The sequence below is a fragment of the Micropterus dolomieu genome, unplaced genomic scaffold (genome assembly GCF_021292245.1).
Source record: "Micropterus dolomieu isolate WLL.071019.BEF.003 ecotype Adirondacks unplaced genomic scaffold, ASM2129224v1 scaffold_233, whole genome shotgun sequence".
Lineage (NCBI taxonomy): Eukaryota > Metazoa > Chordata > Actinopteri > Centrarchiformes > Centrarchidae > Micropterus > Micropterus dolomieu.
Window position 1 is genome coordinate 28,842 of NW_025744225.1, and position 22,214 is coordinate 51,055.

Genomic DNA, 22,214 nt, shown 5'->3' on the forward strand with positions numbered 1-22,214 from the left:
GTATTGAACTCATTCAACCAGTGCTGCGTTTTTGCTCATATGCCCTCTGAATGCAATGTAGAAATCAATCAATAGCACAGTATTGATCCGTCTCACAGCCAGTACCCTGTCTGTGATTGATCGTGTAGTTGTGAGTACAGTGAACTATGTAGCTATCGCTTCGCATGGACTAACATTGTTCCTTTGTAGCAGTGAAGGAGCAAGCTGATTATTGTGAACTCAACTCCTCCCACCGCTGCGGCTGCGCAGTTCAATTTTTCACTCCTCTTTTCTTTTTTTTTTCAATTTTTCACTCCTACTCTGGCTTCCGGACGCCAAGACAGACCGCTGCCGCCGAATTTAAAGAGACAGGCAATAGTTATTTTAAATACGATAAACGGCAACCATTGTCCATTAGCTTATTTCCCGACGCTTCTTGCCTGAGCTTGTTTAAATCGATGGTGATGTTTAATCAAAGTCGCAGCGAGTAGCAGCTTGTCTGTCATCACCCTCCACTCTGCTGGATCTCCCGTCCCCCTTTTTTTGCGCTGTCCAGCCAGGCAAAGTAGGGTTGCTCGCTGGCAGGCTGGCTTCCCGACCGAGAGGAAGGTTTGTCGGCTAGCCAACAACTGGAGGTAACACCGAAGCTTTCCCTCTCAAGTTGTGGTAGAGGCTCCCGAGCCCTCCTGTCGCCGGGATAATGGCGAAGATTCAGGCTCACAGCGCCGCGAAGCAAATAAACCAAATTCAAGACAAGCCTTTCGTTATAACACAAAAGCAAGTGCAGCAGCAGCACTTCCAGAAGCTGAAGGTAAGAAGACAACGGACACGACAAGGGGAAAAGTCCCTCAGAGTCAGAACCATTTTGTTCGTCGGATCATTGCATTGGATTTGAGGCTTTCCTCTTTCTCCTCTAATGTCGAGAGTAAAAAGGATCGGCTGGCTAGCGTTAGTTAGCTCGCTGGCCTATTAAAAGTAATTCATTGCTAAACAGCCGAACATGCACATTTAAGGTTAGACGTGGAAGCTGTATTTCATTAATGAATATCTGAGTGACAGTCGAGTGACACAGTTAAGAGGTAGTTTCTTATTTACGATGTCAATAACAGCCACTGTGTGAGCAAACGTTAACTCAAACCTCGGTTGTGGGAAGTTCCTCCTTGTTCGTTTTTTCAGCCACCCTGAACAAAGTGGAGGACGTGAGCCAGGCTAGCCAAGAACGGCTATTTCAGCTGATTAGCAGCTTCATTACACATTTCTTTGTTATCGCAGTGTTTGACTATTATCATGCTTGTTTTTTTTGCCAACACGACGTTGTTGGTTAGGGAGCAGCGGTGACTAAACGTATTGTATAAATGTTTATGTGGGTAGGTAAGTGTTCGTGGAGTTATTATTATCGTCAGTTGACTGGCTCTTGGCTAACGTTAGCTACAACAACCCTCTTCAGATGTGGACTGTTTGTGACAATGCTTTGTGTGAACACGTATTTTTACCGTAACGTAAGCTTAACCTTGAATGCTGTAAATAAAGAAAGCCGAGGTCCAGTGAACAAAAGCTGATCGGGGTTTTCTTGTATTCGTTTATTTATTTATTTATTTATTTAACGGTTACTTGTACAGCTTGTACAGCTAACTAGTACGTTTGTTGATAGAGCACTTCAGTTGACAATGAGGAAAGCAAACATGATCTTCTTCTGTAACTTCAAGTCTAAAAATACCCGCATTGAGCAAATTCTGCAATACAGATATCTGGGTTTTTACACTTGCAATTTGATAGGACATGTCACTATATACAATTATTGATAAGGCACAATGGAGCATTGCTATGTAGACAAGCCATGTTAAAAATGTCCAAGCTTTTTTTTTTTTTTTTAACTAACATCTCTGTAAGATCCTACTTCACCAACAGGACGATTGTCAAAAAGCTTATCCCCAGGTCCAAGTGAGACCGACTGTGCTGCATTGCTTTTTGTTTTTTCTCCTCTCTTTGCTTAGGTGGAAGATGCCTTGTCATATCTGGACCAAGTCAAAATTCGTTTTGCAAACGATCCTGGCATATACAACAAGTTTCTTGACATCATGAAAGAGTTCAAGTCACAAAGGTATTTATGCAAGAAGTTACTCAGTTATAGAAATACATTTTTGATGAGATGATTATTAATGCAGACATAAGACATTCTGAATGGCGGAGCTTGTGTGTGGACGCGCAGGGATCAACAACATTTTTAAGTCATCTTTCAGTAAGGAAGAAACTGCATGTAGTACTACTCTAATTATCCAGCGGTTTATAGTCTCTTGGAAATTTTATTGTGATTCAAGTGTGTTTTGCTCTAAACTAAACTGCAACAGTCTTTTTGAGTACATGCAGCATGTAGGAGAGGAAGCTAATCTTTATTTGCCTCTGTCATTCACACCACTAATATTTCTTTGTCTGCCTGTTCCCTGAATAGCATCGACACACCGGGGGTGATAAACCGCGTGTCACAACTCTTCCACGGACACCCAGACCTAGTCTTGGGGTTCAATGCCTTCCTGCCACCGGGGTATCGGATAGAGGTCCCCAAGAACGGGGTGGCCTTCCTCCAATCTCCCTTCTCCACACAGGTGAGAGACTGTCCTCACAGTTGAAGTTGACATACTCCCAAAACGAGTAATTTGTTTATCTTCAAACCTATGACACTTTCAAGAGGTGTATCGTAACACACTCACAGTGTACTGGATGCTTGAAGCCCGCAGAACTTTTTCTTTTATACTATATACTGTTTTATTAGACTGCATTAGTTTTTAGCTAGGTGTACCTAATAAACTGATCAATGTAATGTGTATAGAAATGCATCACAACAGGTGGGTATCTCGCTTAGATAAACTGATTTAAATTTTCTACAGTTTGATATAAAAAAGACTAAGTTTGTGATGTTTTGGTGCACCGTGATTCAAAACTGTTTCGACTTGATTTGCTTCAGCTCAGATTCAGTTTCAATTCAGTTCACATGTGGTATGATTTTAAAAACAAGTTTCTGATTCGTCAGTTTAACACACAGTAAGTAAGTCCATGTGACTTTAAGGAGCTCTTGAAGATTAAAAAATAGTCAAAGAAAACAATGTTCTTTAGTCACTCTAAGATAGACCAAGATGCCAGACTAAAGCAAGGATTTTAATATACCTTTGCTGCCTAAAGAACATTCCTCTCTTAAGCACCAAATGCCAATGATGTTTTCTTCTGTGAGAGATTTTCTTATTTGGAAAGTGGACTTCTCGACTAAGAAATTTGTTGGAGCGACACGAGGTTACTTGAGATTTGTATAAAACCATTTTTTGACAGATGTGTTTTTTTTAGAATTTGTCACTAAAAACGGTTCTGATGTATGTGTTTGTTAATAAGATGTTGTTTCTCCTGTATTGATTTTCCATTTTAATGTAATAATGCAGTCATTTAAAATGCAATTTTGCATGTATATATTTCACTTAATATAAATGTGATGTTACTTAAGTACGGTAGACACAATATATGCACAATGTTTTCAAATAACTTGCCTCTAAATTTTATACACCATTTGGGTTGGCGTTAACTGGCAAATATTTCCCCCCAAAGTCTTAAGAGTACTAAAAAAGGCAACATTCACTTCCACTAAATGTTGCACTAGGTCACCAGCATCTCGGACCAAAACTCGCGTGCACATATGGCTAGACCGGCTGCCAAAAAAAAGAACAAAGAAGCTCGCATAACAACTCGCACAGAGGGAGTATAATGTCATTCTCTGCTGAGGCCATTACCCCACTATATGTTTAGATAGCAGTTAGTTGTTTGCTGTTATATTATGTTCAGAATCTTACATGCAGAACCTTTTTAATTTGAAGTAGTTCAATTAATGCACCTAATCATCCAGCTTTAACTTCTTATGCTGTCACTCATCTGTCCAGGTATCACCAGGGCAGCAGGGGAAGAGCCTCACCACCTCTGCAGTGACCGCAACTTCAAGTAGTGCCTCTGCCGCCCAAACTGAAGCTGGACCTGCCCAGACCACTGAAGTCAAGGTGGCCTCATCAGAGTCCCCATCTGCCTCAACCCCAGCAGCACCTCCAGAGCCTCCCAGCAAGCTTTCTCTTCCCCTGAATAGCAAAGAGAGCCAGAATCAGGCCACCACCTCGTCTGTATCCCCACCTGCCTCAGAGACGAGCCCTGTAGAGTTTGACAGTGCCATCAGTTATGTCAATAAGATTAAAAACCGTTTCCTGGACCACCCTGAGATCTACAGAGCCTTTCTAGAGATTCTTCACACGTATCAGGTACTGTAGAGATAATAGGTGGTGATTTAAGTTGCCTGTTTAGTTGCATATTATAATATAGGCAATGACATTCCTCCTGTTCTGCCTCAAATATTTTGATTGTCCTCGCAGGGATTTTAGCAAAGCATTTTAAATAAGATTTAATCAAGTAAATAAAGGTCATAGTTGAAGGGTTAAAGTCGGTTCCTTGGGGGACAGTGATGGTGTTTGTATCTCCTTCACAATGAGTATTGACCATGTGTAGTCAGAGAATTTCAACGTGGATCTGCTAAAGTTTGATTCCTCACTTCTGATCACCCATTTTTTCCCATTGCCCCTCAGAAGGAGCAGCTGGAGGTGAAGGAGAGTCGAGGAAGCCGAGGAAGCAGCGGGATGACAGAAGATGAGGTGTTTTCGAAAGTTGCCAGTCTGTTCAAGGGGCAGGAAGACCTGCTGGCTGAGTTTGGACAATTCCTGCCTGATGCCAAGAGATCATTGGTCAGTAAAGCAGCAGTAGACAGATTAATAAATAAGAATGTTGCAATTTCAAAATGTACTAAATCAAAAAAGGTTGATGCACACAACATCTCAGTCTGTCTCTTCACAAAAAACATTTTATTCTGTTGTTATTTCTCATTCTTGTCAGTGTTTTTTAAAGACATATTACAACTGAATTGCTAATGAAATTTGTTATTTTTGTAAATGTCATGTATATTCATAATAGTATGCAATGTATTACAAAAGTGCTTTGAATACAGTAATTGAAAGTGCAAGTCCAAAGTAAAACAATTTAGTAGATTAGTCAATTAATCAATTAGTTGATTGACGGAATATTGTTATTTACTATTTTCATAGATTTACCAAAAAAATTGGCACATTAAAAATTGCTTCTCAACGGTGAATATTTGCTGTGTTTTCTATGAAATTAAATTCAAGATTTTTAGCTTCTGGATTGTTGGTTGAACAAAACAAGGTATTTTAATTGCCTGTGCGATTCCTTCCCTTAGTTCACAGGTAGCTCATTGACGGGGGGGAAAGAGCAGCTGAAAAGGCCGGAGGAAGACGATATGATAACCAAACAGAACAAAAAGAGGCCCAGGCCCATCCTACTGCAGCACATATCCCCACTGCTCAAGGTAAACTCTCAATTTAGAATTACTGCCTCAGGCAATGTGCCACTGTACGTATACATGTCCTTGATCTCTAAAAGGTTCAGTAACTCTTTGCATTGTTCCTAAAGTAGCAATCCAAAAGCTCAGACTACAATAACTTTAATCCCTAATGTTTAAATGTAAAGACCATTAAGCATTGATTTATTTTTTATTTAGAAGAAAATGAAGTATTCCTGTACCAAAGATCAGTCCTTTGCTTCAGTTGGCAAACATGGAGTCTTAAGAGAATTCTCCTTCTTTGATAAGGTGAGGCATCATTTTCCATGGCAGTAATGATTTCCTACTTCCATGGTTCATACTTTTCTTTTGAGCCACTGTTCTTCCTTCCTTTAACCCACATTTCTCTATTGCTATTTTTGCTTTTTCAAACAGTGTTTTCTTTGATAATGTAATTGGTCTGATTTCCCTGTCAACCCGCACATCATTCAGGTTCGCCGTCTGTTTAAAAGCCAGGAAGTGTATGAGAACTTCCTGCGCTGCATTGCCTTGTTTAACCAGGAAGTAGTTTCAGGAGCGGAGCTGCTACAGCTAGTCACTCCTTTCCTGGGGTGAGTGGATGGAAAGATGATTGAACTGAACAAATGTGTGAAATGGCTAGATGGAATCAGAAAAATGGATGCACAAATGAATGGATACAGTAGCTGCAGGGAGCTGACAGAAGGTGTAGAAGAGGCACTCTGGTATTACTGCAGGGAAGGGCAATAACTGTTAACAGTGTTGACATTTATAAAAGACTTTCAGGACAATTGAATAATGTTCAAAGGTAAATGTGAGTGGTACTGATAAGTTTCATATTTGATAGCATTATGATCTTAACAATTCTGAACCTTACTGGCAAAATAAATAAAACTATGTTATAATGCAGACATTTATTCACATTCTCATTGGTAGGATTATTCTGATGGGTAATTTGTTTTGTGCTCAGCTGTTCTCCTAAGTTATCTGTCATTCATGATTTCATCCATCTCCTTCCAGGAAGTTTCCCGAACTGTACACACAGTTCAAGTCATTTCTGGGGGACAAAGAGCTCTCTCATGCAGTGTCAGGGCTGTCGGATCGCTACATGGAGGGGGGAGGGGGCAGGGAGGTGGATTATGCCTCCTGCAAGCGCCTGGGGTCCAGCTACAGAGCACTGCCCAAGACCTACCAGCAGCCTAAATGCAGCGGGCGCACTGCCCTATGCAAGGAGGTACACCCACTTCCACTTTCCTTACGTGTTGTCTCTAGATCAATGTGGAGATTTCTTGCAAACAAACTTTCTGCTTACACTCTCCAAGATACATTGTGTGTTGAATTGATTAACTTCCTCATAAAACATTCGCAAAGCAGACTTTTCTTAGAGGTTTAAAACCTGCATTGTTTACTTGCTAGCAGTCTTCTTCTTCTCTGCCTTTACTTGTATACTGCTGAGGTCTCCAGTATAATTGTAGTAAATGAGAGAATACCATACCAATTCCATATTGGTTGTTTTCCAATTGTCTGTATGTGTGTAGGTGTTGAACGACACCTGGGTATCATTCCCCTCCTGGTCAGAGGACTCTACCTTCGTCAGCTCAAAGAAGACTCCTTATGAGGAACAGCTGCATCGCTGCGAGGATGAAAGATTTGAGGTACGTACATCCTAAAAGTGATTTCTATTTACCCTTCTTGTAGAACAGGGGGGTTTGCATAAACATCATAACTTAATCAATATGTTTTTCTTTTTTTTTTGTCCCTAAAAGTGTCGCTAAAAAGCTTTTAAAGGATAATTTCAGTATTTTTAATCCTGGTGCCTATTTTAACATAATTTGTTGAAATGACACGTAGGTACAAAAAAAGGTTTGGAATCCGTGCAGTAGATGGCTTCAGCTGTGAACCGGCTGCAGTGGCTACAATGTATTCCTTCAGGGCAATTGCCCCCGTCAAAATAATAATATGCTTTTAACAAGAAACAGAAGTCTCGCTCAAGGACAATTCTCGCTCTGACATCTCACACAAGTTGTTGCAGGAACATGGTAGTGGAAATGTGAGTCAGAGTTGGAGAGAGGAGTTTGTTGTGTTGGAGTAACGTTAGGAAATAAAGTCATACTACCATAAGTAACAAATTCCTGCAAGAGCTCGCTTCTCACGACATTTCAGAGCGAGAATTGTCCTTGAGAGAGACTTCTGTTTAAAAATAAAGGGTGTCACCAGGAGTCATTTGTGGGGATCCTATTACATGATGTTGTCGGACACCTTGATGATGCACCTTGTATTTTGTGGACGTAATTTTTCACGATTGCCTCGAAGGAATATGTTGCAGCCACTGCAAGCTGGTTTGAGGCTGCCAGATGAATCCATCTACTGCACAGATCCCAAAACCTTTTGTACCAACACCAAAATATGTGGAAAAAAGGGCCTAGGTTTAAAAATACCAAATGATGCTTTAGAACATAAGAGTACTTGGCACCGTACTGTAGTTGATGGCTGCCTTCTAAAAGCTCCATGCCTGATGTCTGTACCTCTCCACATACAGTTGGATGTAGTTCTGGAAACAAACCTGGCCACCATCAGGGTGCTAGAGAGCGTCCAGAAGAAGCTCTCCCGTCTTTCACCCGAGGACCAGGACCGGTTCAGATTAGACGACTGTCTTGGCGGGACCTCTGAGGTCATCCAGCGCCGTGCTGTGTATCGTATATATGGTGATAAAGCCCCTGAGATCATTGAGGGACTGAAGAGGAGTCCTGCTACCGCTGTGCCTGTGGTGCTGAAGAGGTCAGAACTGTCTTTTAATTTCAAATTTAAGTTTCATAGAAGAAATTCAGTGGCTGCACTTGTTGAGGCAAATGGCCGCCCACTCTGAGTCACAGTTCTGCTCTGGTAAAAAGGAGTTTTTCCTTGCCAAGTGCTTGCTTGGAATTGTTGGGGATAGTAAAATCACAAAGAGTACCTAGACCTGCTCTGTATGAAAAGTGCTGTGAGATAACTGTTATGAATAGGCGCTATATAAATAAAATTTAATTGTTTTGTGATCTTGATGTGCATGCATTACTATTATGGTCAGTTATACAATAAAATTCAACATATGTTGTGTTGACACAACAAGATCAACATTGTGAATATGAAAAGAAGATTGTAGCTTGCAATTAGACAGCTCATTTCATTTACAGTACCAGCACGGAGGTTTAACTAAGTGACAGTATGATGGAAATGTTGATGTATGTATGAGTAAGATCCTTGTATCAACAAGCAGTGAACCATACCAGCAGCAGCTGCGTTTTTGTGTATTTAGTGTACTGTTCGTACACACTTGGAAAGATTTCCAAATACAGGATGCATCCTGAAAAACTGATATGTTCCCTTCCACAGATACAAGCATCTTCACTGACAGACATGTTAATGCAGCATATTGATATGTGGCTGTGTATGTGAAGTATCTACATTGAAGGCATGTCCTCCTCCTCATAGGTTGAAAGCGAAAGAGGAGGAGTGGAGAGAGGCCCAGCAGGGTTTCAATAAGATATGGAGGGAGCAGTACGAGAAGGCTTACCTGAAGTCCCTCGACCACCAAGGAGTCAACTTCAAACAGAACGACATGAAGGCCCTGCGGTCAAAAAGTCTTCTCAATGAGATTGAGAGTGTCTACGATGAGGTAGGAACTTTCTTGCTGTCTGCCATCCTAACATGAGCTTTCATAATGTGAAAAGATAATGAGGTGCGGGGTGTCTAATTACATTTCTGTAAAATATTTGGGCCAGGTTGTGTAGAGCCACACCGGAACACTAAGATGCAATACAATTGTTCACATATTGAACTGTTAATGAGCAATTTGAACCCCTTTTTATCTCTGAATGACACATTCACATAAAAAATGCATAACAACAAAATAATTGGTGTGTGATGATTGGGTGAGTTGATATCCAGTAAGTAAATACCAGTAAGCAAATTACTCTTTTCTTTCTTCAGTTTTAGTTTCTGCACTCTTTGTATTGTTGAGTTTGACCATTCATTCTTGACCTTTACTCCAGGACCTTCATAACACGGGCAGACTGAGCTTGCTCAATTTCCGTGTAATTTTAGGTGTTGATCAACGTTGACTTAAATGTCAACCCTGGAAACAGCAGTTGACATAACGATCTCATCTCAAGACTCAATCACAAGAATCTATCAGAACGTTTGATTATCTACAGTTCATGGTTGTACTCAGTCTGTTGATGAGGATCATGCGATAATGGTCAAAAGCTCAGGAACAAGAAAGCGAATAAATGGACCTGGGGCCTGTACCACGAAGCGAGTTCAACATACCCAGGATATGTTTTTGTTATCTGGCTTAACTAACTCTTAACAATCGCGATCGGGATAAGCGATACCACGAAGCTGGTTATCAACTCGGTAAATCTTCCCAGGGTTTCCCAATCCAGCCGTGAGCGCGTTCACATAAAAGAGGTGGTGTTAGCAGCAGATGACCAATCACAGACATGAACAAGTCCACTGTCAGCAGTGCTTCATATTGTACAAACGAGGGTTAAACTGTAACACTACAGAAATACGACAGTAGCACGCCTGCAGCTGACACATGCAGGGAGACAGAAATTCACAGATAGTGTGAATGCCTAAATGAACAGGCGTAGTCTATAATACTGCGTTGATTTGATGTGTTCTTATGAGGTGTACGAAAATATCCTTAGCCTTATTCTTTCAGCTCGGCTGTGTCGGCGTTTCCACATTAGAGGACACGGGCCGTTCCTCCTCACTTTAAAAAAACTTGTCATCACTTCAAAAATTAGATTAATTTATTTAAAAGTGTTCAAAACATTGTTCTAAATTAACTTCATAAAGCAATGAAACGAAAACTCCATTCATGCCATCAGATAAATTTCTTTGCCCTTAAATGTGGTGGAGTAGAATTAATAAAGCAGTATAAAATGGAAGTACAAGTTCCCTTTTAAATTGTACTTAAGTACAGTACTTGAGTAAATGTACTTAGTTACAATCCACCACTGATCCTTTGTGTATTGTGTGTACATTTTTTCTTTATATTTTATACAGGAAGGTTAATTTCACTGAGATCAATGAAACCCATTAAGGCCCATGATTTGTCACAGTGCATCTTTCTGATGTTTGGTGCACTAATCAGGTTTTTCTCTGCATCTCAGCGTCAGGAGCAGAGCACAGAAGAGGGCGGAGTTGGCCAGCAGGGTCGTAACGGCTCTGGTGCAGCCTCATCTAGCGAGCCCCACATGGTGTTTACGTATGAGGACAAGCAGATCCTGGAGGACGCTGCCTCACTCATCATCTACCACGTCAAACGTCAGCCCACCATCCACAAAGACGACAAGGACCACATCAAGCGCATCATCCAGCACTTTGTGCCCGACCTGTATTTCACCCGTCGCGGCGAGCTCAGTGATACTGAAGAATGGACAGATGAGGAGGTTGAGCCTGAGGATGGGGGAGAGAGAGGAGGAGTAGGAGGTGGAGTGGCAGTAGCGGCGGCAGCAGCAGCAGCACCAGGAGGAGGAGGAGGAAATGGTAATTCCAATAATGCATCAGGAGTAGCAGCAGCCACGGGTAGTCAGTCTCTACCCCAACCTGCCCAATTACAGGCCCAGTCCCAACCCCAACAGCAGCAGCAGCAGCAGCTTAACGGGGAGTCCAGGCGGAGGCGCTGCAGCCCATCCCAACCTGCAGACACAGAGGCCTCCACCACCTCGAGCCAGCCTGGAGGCACTGCCGCGTCCACCCCTGGATCTACACCTATGGAGATTGGCTCAAGTGCACCCGGGGAGAAGGTGGACCTGCGCGACCCCGAAGCAGAGCACCAGAAGGAGCTGGACGGCGTCTACAACCTTTTCTTCGTCAACAACAACTGGTATTTCTTCCTGCGGCTGCACCAGACGCTGTGTTCGCGGCTGCTGCGGGTTTACCGACAGGCAGAGCGGCAGCTGCTGGAGCACCGAGCTGAGCAGAGCAGGGAGAGGCTGCTGATGGCAGAGGGAAGGAGAGAAAAAGCATGTGACCTCGCCATGGAGCTCCGCCTCAAACAGCCCAGTAAGTTCAGCTACTGGTTGGTTAGCAAGTATTTAATTTGAGTTTGTTCAACCAGCTGTCAGATGTGACTCAAACTGGTCAAATACACTCAAGTGTAGGAGGCTGTGTTTTGCTGAACTATGATCAAGAGCTGTAATATACGTATTACCTCATCTGGGAGATGAATTAATTAATGATCGCTGAATCAGAAAGTGCATTTAAATCAAACTGTTAATGATGTCAGCACACTTAATGATGCGAGGAGTCATATTCATACTACACGATAAAGTGAATAATAGTCCAGATGTGATTAAACACTGATGCTATTCTTTTATTTGCTTTACCAGCGTGTGAAGCAGCAAGAAACTAAATAAAACAGATATACTGTATTGAACTATATTGAGTGGGTTTTTATTGGACTGACCCTAGTTATAAGCTGGGTGTAGTTACAGATGCTATATTGTTGGAATAAATGTATGTTTGTTTTTTTTTGTAAAACAATAAATTTAAGATGAATTTTGTAAACCTCCAGGTAAAAGCTGTCATGGACAACTAGTCAGGCTTTTTTATATAACTTAAAGCAACTAATGATTATTTTTATCAATTCATCTGCCGATTTACCTTCTCCATTTATCATATATTAAACATTATCGATTAGACATCATAAAGCACAAGGTGACGTCATTGAATGTCTTTATTTTGACCAACATCCAAAACACCAAAAATTTACTCTACTTTAAAACCAAGAAAAAAATCTCAATATTTGGTATTTTTGCTTGAAAAATGACTTGAAAGATTACTTAATAATCAAAATAGTAATTGGTCAATTAATGAACTGAAAGAAATCAATCGTTGCAGTTCTACCACAGAGCAGCACAAATATACATAACCTATCAGGTGACAGTTTGAATAAATAATATCCGCTCTGACTCACCCTTTTAAAATGGTGCTTTTGGTTGAAAATTTTAAACTTCAGTATTTTGTTCATACTAGCAGCAAAGACAAGGTGTCCAAATTCTGCTCAAGCCTTCCTGTTGTAAAACAGATCCACCATGACGCTCGTCTCCACACAAATGACTTACTGATATCATAGTGACCTGCTGTTGTAACGGATGTGCCTTTGCTTCCACAGGTGAGGTGGAGCTAGAGGAGTACTACCCAGCCTTCTTGGATATGGTGCGCAGCCTGCTGGATGGCAACCTGGACTCCACACAGTATGAAGACACGCTGAGAGAGATGTTCACAATCCACGCCTACATCGGCTTTACCATTGACAAGGTCATCCACAACATCATCCGGCAGGTAAACAGGGTTTACGTCACACAGAGAGCGTGTATCTGACAACAAAGACATGTACGACATTTAAGTGTCATTTTCTAATCCCTGCTTTCTTTGACTTCAGCTGCAGCACCTAGTGAGCGACGAGGTTTGTCTGCAGGTGGTTGATCTTTACCTGGCTGAGAGGAAAAGGGGGGCAGCAGGGGGAAACCTGTCCTCGCAGTGTGTTAGAGCAGCCTGGGAGACCAGCTACCAGTGGAAATCTGAGAGAGTCATGGCTGAGGAGAACTGCTTCAAGGTGAGCACCACGTCCTGGTGAATGTAGTACTGGCAGACGTGTATTTGGCCTGGGCATTTTGCTGCTGTTTGAAGTAGGGATGGGTCACGGTTTTTGAATAGTTGTTAAATTATAACAAATCAAAGTTTATGTGAAGGAAAAATATATTTTCCTTTTTGACGTTAAAACAAGTATGTGGCACATTCAGTTTGGCTACAGCGCAGTGAGATGGGCTAGACGCTCAGGTTGCAGCCTGGCAATCTTCGAAGAACGGGCGAATAGTTCCTAGTGACTATCAAATAGTATTTTTGCTTAAAATGCAGTCCCTACTTTGAAGAAGTGAAACTCTTTCCGCTGAAGTGGAAATATGCCATTGTACACTTGTTCTTTGACTTCACTTCAAATTTAACATTAAATGTGCCACAAAAGCACTTCACTATTTTTTGTATATGGTGTTTTAGGGATAATGACCAGAGAGCTGCTTCACTAAAAATTTATCATTTTCTTTTAAAACAAATTTTCTTAATCTATGAGATGGGCATAGTTAGTTGCAGTTTTACCTTCTATGTTATGACCAGTGTTGGGAAGATTACTTTGGAAAGTCACACTATTTAAAATGCACTAGTAGTGTAACTATTTCAATTACTTTATCAAAGTAATGTAACTTATTACATTTAATTACTTTTCTAAATTTCTAACAACTGTTTTCAACTCTTAACCATTTTAGAAGAGGGCGGCGCGGTGTTACAGTGGTTAGCACTGTTGCCTTGGGTTGGGTTCAAACCCTGGTTGCCCCGGCCTTTCTGTGTGGAGTGTTCTCCCCGTGGCCACGTGGGTTCTCTCCGGGTACTCCGGCTTTCTCCCACCATCCAAAGACATGCAGGCTAGGTTAATTGGTGTCTCTAAAATTGTCCTTAGGTGTGGATGTGAGTGTGAGTGGTTGGTTGTCTGTGTCCAGGATGTACCCCGCCTTTCGCCCGATGTAAGCTGGGACCCCCGCGATAAGCGGTTGACGATGGATGGAACCATTTTAAAAGCTTTAAAGTTTAACTGACAGACAGGTGGCGCCGCAAATTCAAACATACCAACCATTCAAGCACCGGAATAGGATGACATTTTACTTCCAGCTGTGGCTGGAAATAACAAAAGAAAACAATTTGTGCACATAAAAAACATGCAAAGCAACAAAATGAATATTATTCAACAGCTGCTAGCTTTTTACAGAAAATATTCAGATGTAACCCCTAATGTAATCATGAACATTTTCATAAGTAACTGTAATTTAATTACATCCCCCCCCCCCCAGTAACTGTAATGGATTGCAGTTAAATTTATTTTGTAATTAAATTGCATAACTAAATTACATGTAACTAGTGACTCCCCAACACTGGTTATGACCAGGGCTTAATTTGGACACTCTCTTACATTCATGTACAAATGATTGGATCAGCTGCCATAACTGTCAGGTCCTTTTCTCTTGTACAAAGCCTGCTAAAGAGTTTTCAACAGCTTTAATCCCTGTTGTGTTGATTTTACTTATGTTTGTTTGCATTCTGTGTCATCAGGTGATGTTTATCCAAAACAAGGGTCATGTGACGATGACCATTGAGCTGCTGGACACTGAGGAGGCTCAGGCTGATGACCCGTTAGATGTCCAGGTAAACACACATTTACAAACCCTCTCTCTACACACGTCCTATAAATAATAAGATATAGTTAAATATGTATTCATCTTAATGGATCTTGCTTTACAGTTCTTAATGTCTTTGCCGTCTTCTCCCTCAGTGCCTGTCGAGCTACATGGAGCAGTTTGTGGGAACAGAGTCCAGTCTGTGTTCTCAAGCAGAGGGCTATTTCTTCAAACCTGTATTTCTGCCCAGGTAGAACATTATTTCTAAACATCAGATTTTTAGAAGTTTACACTTTAAGCTGCACACATACAGATCCTAATGCCACCCATCTTGTTTAAATAATACAGCCAGAGCAGCTCGCGATCGCTCTCTCCAACTTCTGCTGCTTCCCCACTTGTTTTTTAGTACACAGCATCTTGTACAACAGGCAAGAGAGTTTGAATTTCCACACTTTTCTAGTTTACTGAAAATGCAATGTTTGTATGACTAAATGTTCATTCAGCGAACTTAGTGCTGACGGTGTGCAGGAATTCATGATTTCATTTCTCTATGCAATTCTCTACTAGGTCTGCAACTAACAATTATTTTAATAATCAATAAATCTGTCAATTTTCCTGATTAGTTGGTCCAGAAAATTGCAAAAAATGTTGAATGTTTCCCAAAGTCCAAGGTGATGTCCTAAAATGTCTTCTTGTTTTTACCCAAATATATTCAGTTTACTGTCATAAAGGAGTAAAGAAACCAGAACATATTGACATTTGAGAAGCTAAAATCTGAGAATTTAGAAGATTTTTCTTTAAAAAAGGAAGGACTCAAAGTGATTTAATCGATTATCAAAATAGTTGGTGATTAACTTAATACTTTTTAAACTTTTTGAGCCAGGTAAAATCTTGGAATTTGAGTTTGATAAAGTTTCTGTTCAAACATAAGTCTGACTTTAGTGTTATATTGTTTCAGATCCATTGCCATCTCAGATAACATATGTAAAAATGTTCGAGGTCTAACTGATAAGCCATTCAGTTCTCAAAATATATACAAAAAATATTGTAATTCAGTCAGCGTTTAATAAAATGTCTTCTTGTAGGAACCTGCGTCGTTTTCGGCGCTGGCAGGTGCGGCAGGTGGAGGCGATGCGCTGCAGGAGAGAGTGGCATCGCCAGCTGGGCGTAGAGAACGCCGGGAGTCTGGACTGTCGATTTAAACTCAACACTCACAAGATGGTGTTTGTCATGAACTCTGAGGATTACATGTATCGCAGAGGAGCGCTAGTCAAGGCCAGGAAGGTAGGCTGCATTTAATTTCAGTCATTAGTCTCCCGCTGTGGTGTGTTGTAAGAGTGTGAGGTGTGATGCGGAGAATCTGGGCATCAACATGTGTCATTTTCCTCTTCCTCCACAGTCGCAGCACCGAGTGGCAGCGAGCCAGCACGAACGCTTCGACAAGTGGCACCAGGGCTGGCTGGCCAATCACGTTACGGCCTCAGCTGAACGCTCGGTGCAGAACTGGCTAATGGGTGAGGAGGAGGAGGACATGATCCCTTGCAAGACGACCTGCCTGTCGACTGAGGTGAAAGGGCAAACGGTGAACAGATACCAGGTTCATTACAGCGGTAGCAAAGCCCCGGCCTCACCGTAGAGCCCTACATAGAGATGGACGTACAGTACACACAAACACAGGTAAATGCATGGACGTAAAGGACATTCATACACTAAACAGACATAAACCGCTGCAGTCCCACTTCTCCAGCGTCCTCCACAACATGTTCACTCATTCACTTTCACTCATGGATGAAGAAACTGGCAGAAACACAGTGCAGCCTCTGGACTGTTTACACCAGTGAACAGTGAGTCAGTGAATGAGTGAGAGGAGTGATGATGTGGAGGGGAGAAAAAAAATGGACCGACACAGACAGTCAAGTTAATCAATGAAAGTGAACTCGGCCCTGATCGACGGGGCCAAGTTGGACACGACGGCACAAACAGAGCTCATCATTATCATCATCATTCTAGCTTCTCTGGTGGCACTAAAAGAATGGTGGACAGAGACGGTTGGGAAGTTATGAGATCATGAAATTTGTTTCAGAAATGTGAATGTCTGTTTCCTTTTCTTTTTTTAAGTGTAGTTTTTAGCTTCTAAAGCCAGAGAGCCTTCTGTCTGTTGGTTGGTTTATGCGTGTTTATATGGAGAGATAATGGTAAACGTGTGTATGTATGTGTATCCTGCTCTCTTCATTTTGTCTGTTTGTATGCCCAGTACAGGCTCTACAACTCTAGTAATTCATATTACTGTATGTGCATATATACAACAGGGATCCTGGATTTTTATATATGCATCTACACGAGTTGATTGATGCATCTTGAGATCACGTGGTTCTTTACAGTGTTGTCAGCCAACTCTTGATGTTAGCATTTTGATTTTGTTTTTTTTTTTTGTATTTTTTCCCTTTTTTGTGTTGTAGCTAAACAAGATATCACCAGGGCAACAAGGAGTCCTTAAAATTAATTGGTTTAATATGGGTGAAGCAGTCAAATTATGTATCATATTCATGATACTAAATGTTTACTTTGTATTGTCTTTTTTTTGGCATACTGACATTGAAAATTAAAGCAAAATATCAGTGTTAAAATAGAATGTATAACATTTATCCTGTATCAGTTATCACAAAATAAACAACCTAGTTGTGACCTTCTTAGATGTTGACTGGCAGGTTGTTTGTTGGTTTGAGAGATGTTTTACGTACAGAAGACTCATCGATCAACTTGCTGAATCGATATGTTGGTTTTGCAATACCTTGATGACCGTGCGAAGTCGATCAATGGAGTGGCTGCATGTGAAACCAAAGCCTTTAAACTGGCAGACATCTGACACTATACACAAAAACTAAATTAGAGCCGAAATGATTAGTTGATTAATTCATCAATCGACAAATATGAAGTATTGATAACTACTAAACTATTAATAGATTGTGTTCAAGCAGAAATGTAAGGATTTGTTTGTTTTAAATCACTGTAAACTGAATATCTTTGGGTTTTATACTGTTGAACAAAAACAAATGAAGATGTTAAATCTTGAGTTCTGGGGGAACAATTTTGAAACACTATAGACTCAGAGAATAGTTGATTTAATCAAGAAAATAATCAGTAATGAAACTGGTCGGATTGCATTTAATTGTCCAAGTTCCAATTTTCTTAGTATCTTAGTGAAAACAATGACACCCTTTTTGACACAAAGTCCATTAGTAGCTGTTCTGGAGCTTTCAATCATATCACATGATCTTCCTCAACACATGCAGTTGTCATGCAGTTATAGATGTTGAAATTTCCATTTTTTTCCTGAGCACTTCAAGGACTTTTCGTCTATTTAGGTTACAAATGGAGACTAAGATTATTAGTTTGATTTGTGTGAGTGATGCAATCGAAAGCTCGAACAGTCACTAACTGACCTTGTGGAGAGGTTGTTTTAACTGCTGTCTCCAAGGTCAAGGACAGGATTTCAGTCTCCACTCACACACTTGTTTTTAAAAGGGAAAAGGCTGTTGTGATTTTGGATTATGAGGGATGGTTTGTTGGTGATTAGTCACAAAGTTAACTGTGTTCTCCTTCGATTTCATGGAAGCTTTCTCTCTGCCAAGAAGCAGGATTTTCAGGATGACTCAGTCATCCTTAGTGGCACGCTGAACGTTACGGCGTCAGACTCCGCCTACCTGCTGGGAATGAAGAAAAGAAATTGCATCAAATGCCTAATCCCTGCCTGTGTTTTTGGACAGAAATGTCACTCTTGTCAAGAACTGCAACATCACTTTTCACCACAGGGCAGCACATCTATTTATATGTAATGACTAACGGTACTCTGAAGGTTATACATGGTTGTAATCTATTTCGAAGTGCACTGTTACATACTGCACCTTGAGAACAAAAGAACCCTTTATAAAACCACAAAAGCAAACAAATGAACTAAAAACCCCAATGCAGAAGAGGAAAGGGAAATACCCCGTCATCCACAGCAAATAATCTGATATTTGATGTAATCTGCAGGAATGGGCTCCGCACGTGTGTTAATGTGCCATTGCGACACTTTCATTCACAGAACTGCATCCGAGATACACACTCAGCGAAGAATCTTGTCCACCACGAAGGTCAGACGCTTCTACAAAACCTAAAACTAAAATCTGTGAAAAACTGAAAGATTAGAAGCGGTCGGAGCAGTTTAAACTTTAATAGTAAAAGAAGAAGAGTCTAGAGGCAGAGGGAGTTTTAAAAATAATCGTGGTTTATAAAACCCAGATATGACAGGATCACCAAAGTGTATACAGAAATACAAATACCATCAGGAAAACCATCATAGAACGGTGTTATACACTCGACATGTACAAACTAATCTGTAAAAGGGACTCAGGGGAGGATGGTTCAGACTGTAAGACATTTTCCTTTATGTCTCTTAAAATCACATTTAGCCACGATGAATTTATTCTTTTTTTTTGTCTCTTATCAAAGTAGAACATCCATCTACCAAACTACAGGTATTATCACATTCAGCTAGATTAGAGAAAGGGTACGAACAACATCGAGAGGAAGGGGGGAAGGAGAGGGATGCACACATATCAAGCACTTTAACATCATGGGGGTTTTAGCAAGCAGTGAAAACAATCATCTTTGATTTTCACCCATGAGAAAAATGGGATGCCAGGGCTTATCGCCATCATCATCTCAACAAACAAACTGTACAAAATAACCCTGTTTTTTGTTTTTGTCGGTGGGTTCCACATAATGAACATCTGTGAACAGACGCTGGTCACTAAAACGTTTGGTTTTCTCACAGAGAAGCGTCTCAAAAATGCTTCGAGTGAGCAAATTAAAGATCCCAGATCTGTTTGTGAGATATTCAAGAGAAGCTCAGGCAGATCTAGGATCCGTTTATGGGCATCTTGTTGTGGTGTGTGGGTCCTCTCTGGGCTGGGGTCAGTTCCTGTGCCCTACGGTATGTCAAAGTGCTTCTGTAAGCGGGGTAGTTTAAAACAACAGATGTAAAAGTCCACAACAATTTCATGCACATTCACAAATGTACAAACAGTATTACAGCTTCAGGACACAGTCATCTGCCCCCGCTCCCTCCACGAGCCCTGGACACAAACCCTTGGATATGACAGAGCCTTGAAATAAGAAGGAATCACCAACAAGATACAACTAATCACATCTCCAGGATTCCCCCCCCTTATTCTTATACAAACACATTGTCAACAGATTTACACATGAAAAGGAGTGCAGGGTTGTGACCAATCAAAGGAGAAGCTCCTCATCGCCTAAAAAATACTGCTTGTTTTGGAGCAAAGATGTCAACGTTTGAAATAAATCGTTGTCACAGTAGCGACAATGATCGCTAATATACACATCATGTGAAATAAATTAAGATCTATGTACAATGTAGAACAAAAGCAGCATGCAGGCAAGACAACAGCCTTTTTACAAAACTATCTGCTATGGTGTTGTGCTCTCCAACACGAGAGAGAGAGAGGCAACGTGGGTTTGTGTGTGTGTGTGTGTCATGTTTAATGCCTCTATACAGTTATAGGATGTGTCCAGTGTATTTAAATGGACCGGGAAGCTACCCATCTTCTACATTTTAACAGGTACAACACAGCCGTTTTATTTTTTTAAATTTTCTAGCTTTCCAGTTCACATTAAGCTCATTGCACACAGAAGCTTTTCAGTCTTTTAGCCGCTACGGGAAAAACACAAGTAGAAGAAACAGGACTTTCTGTAATACATTTGCCTTGTAGCTCTCCGGGCTTTGTCGTATGACCGGCTGATGGTGACGCGGTGTAGCCACAGGGAGGAACGGGTGGAACAGGAAGAGAAAGTTGAACACACACCAGCATTCAAGTTAGCATCCTTTCTCTGAAAGCCAGGGGAGCCACTTCAACAGCAGCAGCAAAACACTTCCAAATTACAGCCAACAGATCTGTAATTCAGAGCTGGTAGTTTGAAAATGAGTCAAGGAGGCAAAGAGTGGACGTCAGATGTACAGCACATTTTTCCTGGTTACTAATTGTCCTAAAATTAGTAGATTACGTTTGATCTAACAACTCACAACATCTTGAAATAATTTTTTTAAGTGCTAAAATGAACAAGAAATGTGGAACATTAGAGCCAAACAAACAAACAGCATATATCTGGTGACAGGAACGCTGAATGTGGTGAAGCCTGAGCTGAAACACGTCACAGGTTAGAGACATTTACTGTTAAAGAGCCCTAAAGGAGCGATTGCAGTGTTGCCAGTGGTTGACAACCAAGTAGCTCAATCAGAGCCTCAAACTCGCCTCAAATTGTCAAAAAAGTAGCAACATTTTTTATTTCTGATGCGGATGGAATGGTTTGTTTTTTTGTGCATTCTTGTTTAAATAGAGTATAATTAGGTGAACCAGAGTCAAAAGAGGCCGATTCATTGGGTTACAGTCTAACTTTTTGTTGGAGGAAACCGCACAAATGGCACAAAAAGTAGCCCTAAAACCATTTTTATTCATGCTATTCAATAAACACTGTGCATTTGTCATGGGCCTCTCAATTTCTAACAGCGCTCGTGTCTGGTAACCATATGAAGTGTCTCACAATATACCAGTGGTTGTCAAACTGCTTCTGTCATGCCCTACTTTAAAAGGTAAAATAAATTTTGTTACTTTTTGTGAAAACTAACAACAAAATGAACTAGTTTTCATTTAATTGCATTTACATTATCTTGAACAATGGCTGTATGTTTCTTTGTGCACGTTTCTCGTGTGTTTTTAGACACAGACACAAGGCCGTCCTGCTAAATTCATACTTCGCTGAAAAACCTGTTGAAAAAAAAACAATATGAAAAACCCATATTGTAATTTACATGTTGTTTTGCTGTCTGAATAAATCTTGCTAAATCTTGAAAGCCTTGCTAGCATGAGAGCAGAGCACTCTTGTTTGGATATTGTAACCTTCAATCAGATTAATAAAATTTTAGAAGTGCCCCCCCACGCTCCCAGTTTGAGGACTACTGGCATGTATACTGAGGAGTTTGACTAACAATTTGACTGAACATGCGGTGCCTCCCATCACTCTGTTCTTGACATATTCTACTCATATTACTGGGATTTCCAACAAGACAGAACCTGCCTGCTGAAACAGCCCAAAAGAATCTTTTGTAAATAAGCTTTGTGCAGGTTTGACGGACAGATCGGCTGACACATTCATAGAAATTAAGCTTTGGTAGTTAATGCAAAGAATAGCAATACACAGACATATACTGTATCTTAGTTAAGTCAGTTTTGCACCAATTTGAGGTTGGGGGTAACTGTTAGCTTATTAAAAGCGTGGCACAGCCAAGAAAAACATTCCAAACATTATAAAATACATTAACAATCATCGTGATGCTCAATTTTGTCTCATTAGTATAAACAACACATGTAGAAGTACTTAACAACTACAATAGAGTAATAGTGCACATCAAAATATATGAAATATATTACAAATAAACTTCACAGACTAGAAATGTTTGAATCAAAACATCCCTTTTGTGTACAAGTAGTCCCCCCCCCCATGTTTTGTGTATTAAATGCACTTTTCCTGCAAGTGCCTCCTGGGTTGTGAATGACATTAAT

The 22,214-nt window shown here is 40.7% G+C and overlaps 1 protein-coding gene across 4 annotated transcripts; it reads left to right on the forward strand.

Moving 5' to 3' along the window:
* The first annotated feature begins 296 nt into the window (after window positions 1-296).
* Window positions 297-17,282, forward strand: sin3b (SIN3 transcription regulator family member B). 4 transcript variants are annotated; one of them, XM_046043369.1, is made up of 19 exons: window positions 297-790; window positions 1,974-2,080; window positions 2,429-2,582; window positions 3,900-4,265; window positions 4,587-4,742; window positions 5,252-5,380; window positions 5,573-5,662; window positions 5,846-5,964; window positions 6,392-6,605; window positions 6,910-7,026; window positions 7,911-8,149; window positions 8,843-9,026; window positions 10,531-11,425; window positions 12,537-12,706; window positions 12,807-12,980; window positions 14,525-14,617; window positions 14,745-14,839; window positions 15,675-15,873; window positions 15,989-17,282. In XM_046043369.1, exons 1-19 carry the CDS (start codon window positions 680-682, stop codon window positions 16,223-16,225), a joined length of 3,849 nt encoding a protein of 1,282 aa, XP_045899325.1. In that variant the 5' UTR covers window positions 297-679; the 3' UTR covers window positions 16,226-17,282. The 4 variants fall into 4 exon arrangements, with proteins under 4 accessions (XP_045899325.1, XP_045899326.1, XP_045899328.1 ...); XM_046043370.1 differs by having other exon boundaries at window positions 5,576-5,662; XM_046043372.1 differs by lacking the exon at window positions 297-790 and adding an exon at window positions 816-1,350.
* Window positions 17,283-22,214: the final 4,932 nt, after the last annotated feature.